The sequence below is a fragment of the Polyodon spathula genome, chromosome 3 (assembly GCF_017654505.1).
Source record: "Polyodon spathula isolate WHYD16114869_AA chromosome 3, ASM1765450v1, whole genome shotgun sequence".
In the NCBI taxonomy this organism is placed as follows: domain Eukaryota; kingdom Metazoa; phylum Chordata; class Actinopteri; order Acipenseriformes; family Polyodontidae; genus Polyodon; species Polyodon spathula.
The window spans coordinates 24,741,236-24,749,803 of NC_054536.1; the positions used below are offsets into that span (position 1 = coordinate 24,741,236).

An 8,568-nucleotide genomic window follows, 5' to 3' on the forward strand; every position below is an offset into this window, starting at 1 on the left:
AATCAGCCTAAGTGTAACATCCCACCTATCATATTCAGAATACTAAATACCATTCATATTCTGAATTTGCTGTTACCATGGCTAGAATACCTTTTCTGAATACACCTGGAATATTAGTGGCCATTAAACCTACCAAGTGAAAACTTTACATTGAGTGGTACTTTAAGTTTAAAACTACAGTTTTCAAACAGTAGTTTTTAACTCACCTGGGTTACTGGTTCAACAGAACCAACGTAAGTATCTGGACGGAGTAAGATGTGCTCCAGCTGGGTTTTCTTCTGATAAACTCGCTCCACGGACATCTTCTTAGAACCCTCCTTCTTGGAGCCTTCAGTCTTGGAACCATCATTCTTGGCATTTGCTTCTTCCTTTCTGGCAGCATTGTTCTTATCAAAGAGGGTCTGTTATTAGATACATTTATAAAACAGTTAAAAACACATTTGATGATGATGATTTAGTACTACCATCATCATCATCTACTCAAAAAGGAATAAATAGCCTAATCTGAACAGTTAAAACCAGACCAGTTCTCAACCTTTTCGACCTTTGATGCAGCCAGTGTCTTTTTCATTAAAGACATTTTACAGAAATGGTGCAACTCTATGCAGAGTTCATATCATTTACCAGCAGCAACCTAAACCGGCTGCCAGGTTCCTGAATGCAGTGTAACACTCAGGTAGTGTGTCAATAAGGCAAACATTTGCTGTAGTTATTTTTATACAAATACATACATTTACACTATCCTTTCAGAAATGGGAATTTTCACAGGGAACTACTTATTACATGGCAATGAGTACATTTAACGGAAATCATGCGTTCCGTGAAAAAAATAAATAAAATAATGAAAATGCAGCCTTAACAATGGGTTACAGAACTGAGGAAACAATTTAGTAATTAAAATAGGGCAGTTAAATCAGTGGGAAGGTTGTGCTAGCTTCCGTTTCACCAGTTCTTGAATTCTTGGTGCAGTAAAAAGTCATCTTCAGGAGATAAAAATCGGCAGATGCTAGGTTTTGATCATTAGTAGCTTGAGAATCCATTCTCGTGCATATACAGAATACACCCGAGAATGGATTCTAAAGCCTACTATCAAAATTATAACTATATACAGTGCCTATAGAAAGTCTAACCCCCCCCCCCCCCCCCCCCCTTTTCAAAATTTTTACCTTGTATTGCCTTATAGCCTGGAATTAAAATGCATTAATAGTTTTTTTTGTCATTTCTCTACACATCCTACCCCACAACTTCCAAGTCAAAAAAATATTCTAGAAATTTGTAGAAAATTTGTAATAGCAATCCTAAATTAGCTTAGGTGTAACCAGTCACCTTCAAAATCACACACCAAGTTAAGTGGCTTCCACTGGTGTTAAATTATAGAGATTCACATGATTTCAGGATAAATTCTGAAGTTTCTGTGGGTTCCCTATGCTGGGTAGTGCATTTTAAAGCAAAAACTCAACCACGAGCACCAAGGCACTTTCAAAAGAACTCTGTGACAAAGTTGTTGAAAGGCACAAATCAGGGGATGGGTATAAAAAAAAATATCAAAGGCCTTGAATATCCCTTGGAGCACGATCAAGATGATTATTAAGAAGTGGAAGGTGTATGGCACCACCAAGACCCTGCCTAGATCAGGCCGTCCCTCCAAACTGGATGACTGAGCAAGAAGGAGACTGATCAGAGAGGCTACCAAGAGGCCAATGGCAACTTTGTAAGAGCTACAGGCTTTTATGGCCAAAACTGTTCCAAAACTGTGCATATGACAATAATATCCTAAGCACTCCACAAATCTGGCCTGTATGGTAGTGCAGCAAAAAGGAAGCCATTACTCAAGAAAGCACACCTTGAATCCCATTTGAAATATGCAAAAAACCACTCGGGAGATTCTGTAGCCATGTGGCAAAAAGTTTTGTGGTCTGACGAAACTAAAATGGAACTTTCTGGCCTAAATGCAAAGCGTTTTGTTTGGCGCAAACCCAACACACAGCACATCACCCAAAGAACACCATCCCTACTGTGAAGCATGGATGTGGCAGCCATGTGATTCTCATCGGCAGGGACTGGGGCACTTGTCAGAATAGAAGGGAAAATGAATGGAGCAAAGTACAGAGAAGTCCTTGAGGAAAACCTGCTGCCCTCTGCAAGAAAGCTGAAACTAGGACAGAAGTTCACCTTTCAGCATGACAATGACCCAAAGCACACAGCCAAGCTACACTGGAGTGGCTAAGGAACAATAAGGTAAATGTCCTTGAGTGGCCCTGTCAGAACCCCAACCTAAATCCAATCGAAAATCTGTGGCAGGCCTTGAAGATTGCTGTCCATCAACGCTCCCCAAGGAACTTGACAGAGCTTGAACAGTTTTATAAAGAAGAATGGTCAGATATTGCCAAATCCAGGTGTGAAAAGTTGGTAAAGACCTAGTGCAAAGTTGGTAGAGACCTATCCCAACAGACTCACAGCTGTAATTGCTGCCAAAGGTGCTTCCACCAAGTATTAACTCAGGGGGGTGGAGACTTATCCAATTATGATCTTTCAGTTTTGTATTTAATATATAATTTTTTTCTCAATAAAATCTTTCCCCCATAACAGTATGGAGTATGGTGTGTAGATAAGTGGGAAAAAATCCTCATTTAAATACATGAAACTCTGAGACACTGACAACAAATGTGAAAAAAGATCAAGGGGGTGTAGACTTTCTATAGGCACTGATAGATAGATAGATAGATAGATAGATATATATATATATATATATATATATATATATATATATATATATATATATATATATATATACACACACACACACACACACACAGAGTGTACAAACCATTAGGAACACCTTCCTAATATTGAGTTGTACCCCCTTTTGCATGCAGAACATCCTCAATTAGTCGGGGCATGGACTCTACAAGGTGTATAAAGCGTTCCACAGGGATGCGGGCCCATGTTGAATCCAATGCTTCTCAAAGTTGTATCAAGTTGGCTGGCAGTGGATCTCTATTCCAAATAACTCGTTCCATCTCATCCCAGATGCTTAATTCGATTGAGATCTGGTGACTGAGCAGGATACTGCAGTAAGCTGAATTCACGGTCATGTTCGTGGAACCATTCCTGGACAATCCTAGCCTTGTGACATGGGGCATTATCCTGCTGAAAAAAATCCATTAGCAGATGGATACACTGCTGCCATGAAGAGATGCACCTGATTGGCAATGATGTTCAGATATCCTGTGGTATTCAAACGTTGCTCCACTTTTATCAAGGGGGCCAATGTGCGCCATGAAAACACACCCCACACCATCACACCACCACCACCAGCCTGCAATGTTGACACATGGCATGATGGATGCCTGTACTCATGTGGTTTTCTCCATACACTAGTCCTCCCATCAGCATGAAACAGCAGGAACCGGGATTCATCAGACCAGGCAATGTTTTTCCAATCCTCCAGTGTCCAGTGTTTTCATTGCTTAGCCTACTGCAACCGCAGTTTCTTGTGTTTTGCTGAAAGAAGTGGAACCGTTAGGTCATCGGCTGCCATACCCCATTCGTGTCAAGGTACAACGAGTTGTGCATTCTTTTATGGGTCTTTCTGCACCAATGTTGTACTGGACTGTCAGTTGACTAACTGTAGCGTGTCTGTTGCTCTGCACAATTCGTGTCAGCCTCCTTTGGCCTCTTTCATCAATGAGCCATTTTCGACCACTGGCCTGCCGTTGGCTGGATGTCCTTTGGGTGGTGGACCATCTTTGATACACACGGGAAACTGTTGAGCATGAAAAACCCAGCACTTAAATCTTTTGTCTTGCCCATTTACCCTCTGAATAGCACACATACACAATCCGTGTCTCAATTGTGTCAAGGCTTAAAAATCCTTCTTTAACCTGTCTCCCCTTCATCTAACCCGACTGAAGTGGATTTAACAAGTTACATCAATAAGGGATCATAGCTTTCATCTGGATTTACCTCGTCAGTCTTTTTCATGAAGCAGGTGTTCCTAATGTTTTGTACACTTAGTGTGTGTGTGTGTGTGTGTGTTGATATATTACATATGACACACACAGTAAAACTTGAAATAAATGCCCTGCCGTTTATTTACAATATTTGCCAGTAGCCCCAGTGCCTATTGGAGACTCGCCATTTATTATGTATGATCATTAACATCTGCAAATACTTCAGATGCAATCATGAAAAAGCTGCCTGCTCACAACCTTATAGACACGACATAAGTAAATTACAACATTCCAGCAATGTCTTTAAAGATTGTGTCTGTGGGTAATAATAGTTTGTATTGTAGTAATTATAAAAACAGTAAAATCCACTAAAGACAGCCCTGTCAATATCGGGAACACAAGCATATATTAAGATAGGCTTGCTGCACAATCAAAAAACAAACATGGTTTTAAAATGAATAAAACCAAAAGGTATCACCTTTATTAACATATATTAGATTTATTGTTCACCCTCAAAAAATGTACCTTAGTAAGCATGGACAATCGATGAAAAAACTAACCAGCAACGAATCTTCATTACAAAACAACCGCATGCAATATTGTGTTAATACAAAAAGTAAGTTCACACTGTTGGCCCACAACTCACTCAAATGCTTCAAACTTTTTAAAGATTAACAATAAAATCAATACAAGTACCAGTTTTATCACAAAATCAAAGAAAAACTAACATTTGTTTTTATAACGTGTACATTGATAAATAAGAATGCTGGAAAAAAAGCAAAATACGAATATTCATTGCAAGACTCAGTACACGAAATACTGTTAGTACAAAAAAAAAAAAAACACGTACAAACATACTAAAAAGATACCCTGTTAATATCAGAAAACAAGTTTGTATTTTACTTACCTTCAGTACGCTCATAAAAGCTTCACAGCTCGTTTTAAAATGAATAACGTCACAAAAAAAGAAATGTACGCATTGTGTACCTTAAAATAAGTTAAATTCAGTTTTCTTATCATTCATCCTGAGCCCTCAGGGTCTCCTCGTCGCTGTTGAAAAGCAAATTGGTAAGCTCGCTGTACAACCATGTGTGTTTATTGACTGGGAGATTCAGTATAACGCGAATTATATTACACTGTGTAACAATTTTTTTTAATTTTTTTTTTTGTTCCTGGGTAGTAAGTTATTTCCAAATTTCTTATGCCTCAAAAGTACAGAAAATGGCTATTACTCCCCACAAACTTTGCTTTTGTGACCAGGACAGTGATATTTCAAAATATCACTATTTCCAATGGGAAAACGGGCAAATGTGTGTCCGTTCACATAAAGTCAGAAAAAAACAACATATGAATCCAAATTAACATGTATTTATACTAAAGTAATACAAAAATGACTACAAAAGATTTAGAAGCGAGTAGTCTTTCGAGATTTACGATTATACTGTATTTACAGTATAATTGTAAATCTCAAAACTACTATTTTTTTTTTTTATTATTTATTGATTTATTTATTTTGACAAGTCAGGACAGTGAAATGTGAAACTTGATGCAAGTATCCAGTCAAATAAAGTTGAAGTAAAACATACATTTAGTTTCAAGTTAAATCTATTTTTTCCAACATGTGCATGTTTTTGCAGTTAGAAATTTTTGCATAGAAACAAAACAATGCTCATCTCATTACTGGAATACACTACTGTATACAATGGAAATGTTTCATAGTGACTTATCCAAGCTATATTAAGGTAGTTGCAATATTTCAGCAGTTTATCATGTTTACATTTGTTTTACTTATTTACATTAGTACTAACAACTTAAGAATTTGTTTTATAAGTTCAAAATAACAAAGAAACAATTTTCACTTTCTATTAATGGTACCGTGACGTGTATCGTATGGCAACCTATGTATAGAGGTATAGCTCATATGGCGGATATGTCACATTTTGGAAACGCTGAATTATGTGTTGTTCTTTGTTCTACTCGCATTTCCTGGAGTGATCCAATAGCTAGATTTTGCTTTCCACAAGCAAACCTTCATTGTGCTAATAGATTTTTTTTAACGTAATTTGTATCCATTTATCACGTTACAACTTCGGTGGCTAAGTACTCAAAGGTGTGCTTACGTTAAAAGTTGTATTGTACTTTCACAAAATATTGCAATTTGAACGTTGGTGTGCATACACGAATGATTAGCATCCTTGTGAAATAAAACTTTTTACCCCCCCCCCCCCCCCCCCCCCCCCCCCCCCGAAATAAGTAATCATCTTGAATACATGTATGTGTCGATGTGGACTGCATGTTGGATTTATATCTATTGTAAAGCTAGAAGTCACACCTTCAAAACATAACACTATTGCAACTCGTTCTAATGGCTGGCTATAATGTATTTTTCAACCCACTCGCTATCGTGAAATCATTATACTTTATATCCGACAACTTTTCCAATCTGGCTACCCCAGTTGAACGACGACTGTAAATTAGACCCAAAAACCTGACCTTACCCGTACTCTGTATGAGTCTATAGTGACCAGCTGATCTATTGTTTTCATCTAGGCACTGTTCTGCGAGAGAATGCGCCTGTGTAGTGCAATCAATAAATACTACCACGAGCTTTAAAATTGAAATAGCCGGGATATGGACGAATATCATACACAGAAAAATAGTTACAATTGTTAAAAAATATATATATATATATATATATATATATATATATATATATATATATATATATATATATATATATATATATATCAGAATAAACAGTGAAGGAACTTTAGTTCTACAGTGTACATACAAACGCTGTTTTTTCCCGAACGAGTATTCATACATTCATGCCAGCGATGTTTGTTTGCTTTCTAACTAAACAAAAGATGGAAACCACACACACATTTTCAAACTTTCATTTTTCAGTTTGTATTTCAGGCTCGTACCCTGGGCTATATTCAATTACAATTACACTATGGAGACATAACCGGTAAACGCAGGCGCGTGCATATTTTATGCACAGAACCAACAAAGGCTGAACACAATTACAATCAAAATTAACTTAAACGTACTATATATATATAAAAAAAAACACTCTTCAAATAAGTGTAATTAAATTATTATTGAAACTTACCACCCAAGTCAAAGCTCCGCTTCCTGCTGCTCCGTTAGACATCTTATTTTGTGTTTTCCAAAACAATCGTGTTTAAATGTAAAATATATATTGCACTTTAAAATACTTCAAATAAAAACCTAAAACACTAAAAAATTGGCCCCATTGGACCACAGACTGTATTGTAATTTACAGTCAACTACACAATTAAAATGCTGAACAGCGATAAAAGCCGTCCAGGATGAAGGGACTTTGTCACGGTTATTGTTAAAATCGACCAGCGGCGGCTTCGTGAGGCCTTGGTGCTGTTCCCTTTGAAAATTCTAAAATGTGGTAGAAAAACAATTAATTTAATAATTTCATAGTATTTTTAATAAGTACAAAAATAAACGTAAAACCGCTTAAATAAAATATCTGTACATTAACTCTTCCCCCTCTCCGGTGTTCTTTCAGAAACAATAACGCCACCGCTTCTTCCGTCCGGCATCACTCCCAGCACGGCAACGAACCCCTCCGAACAGAACTAACCAATCGTACAGCAGGATCTCCTGCAGTGTGGTGCGATATACCAATTGGCAGTGATCAATGACGTATCCTCAACCCCCCACTACACATCTCGTAGTATATATACTGGGGGGAAAAAAATCTGCTCTTTTCCTCAACAATACAGTTGCTGTTAAGCCCTCCATCAAATATCCCTCATATTACAATTAATCAATCACTGCTGAAACGTAACCACTAATTTAAATCACATTAACATTTAAACTATAATGCAATTTTGCACCTTAAAAAACGTTAGTTCCATTTTTTTTTTGTTTAATTACTGTTATAGTCTTAACAATAGTATCAAATGTACAGGTATAGTTTGTAAATGCAGATGACACTGGTCCCATGTTAATAGTAGTTGATATGAATCTTAATTAAGTTTGATCTAAAACCAAAAGAAGTTGGATTGTTATTTAGGTATGCTACTTTTCATTTTAATTGATAAAGAAATTAGTAATATATAACCTATTATTTATGCACAGCTCGGGAAGTGTAGTGGGATCAATCAACACTGTATGTACTGGACTTCTTGCAACTGGTATGCTGCTATTAATAATTGGGATTACCTGGAGATGGACTACCGAATACTACTGTATCCATGTTTAAAGCAAGTTACTTTAGACAATACAGCACTATGCAAAATAATGCAACAAGGGATACATACTTTCAGTAATGAACAATTTAAAAAGAAAATTCAGTTACAGCAACATTTTAATATTTTGAAAAGATTATGGCTTGTTCCATTTTCTGGATAACGGGAAACTGCACTGAAAGTAATCAACCATACAGCAAATTATGGTCCACAGCATGTCTTTGTTTCTGTCCTGTTTGTGACATTTCATATAAAATTTGTTCCCTCATAGCTGCTTATTCATCTCGGCAAACTGTGTTAATTACAGATCAAATACCATTTTTTAAACACAACACAGATGATTTCCCACAACAGTCATGCTCCTGGTCACTAAGCCCTTTCCA

At 36.9% G+C, this 8,568-nt stretch overlaps 1 protein-coding gene across 2 annotated transcripts in view; it reads right to left on the reverse strand.

The window, feature by feature from the left end:
* The window catches only part of LOC121312886 (DNA topoisomerase 2-beta-like), a 37,122-nt gene extending 29,551 nt beyond the window's left edge, over positions 1 to 7,571 (reverse strand). Inside the window, exons 1-2 of one of the 2 annotated variants that reach the window (XM_041244768.1) lie at positions 7,069 to 7,571; positions 207 to 386 (exon numbers count right to left, since the gene is read on the reverse strand). In XM_041244768.1, the coding sequence (XP_041100702.1) occupies positions 207 to 386; positions 7,069 to 7,110 (222 nt within the window). In that variant the 5' untranslated portion in view covers positions 7,111 to 7,571. Of the gene's footprint in view, positions 1 to 206; positions 402 to 7,068 lie in introns of both variants that reach the window. The other variant, XM_041244767.1, reaches the window with a different exon arrangement.
* Positions 7,572 to 8,568: the final 997 nt, after the last annotated feature.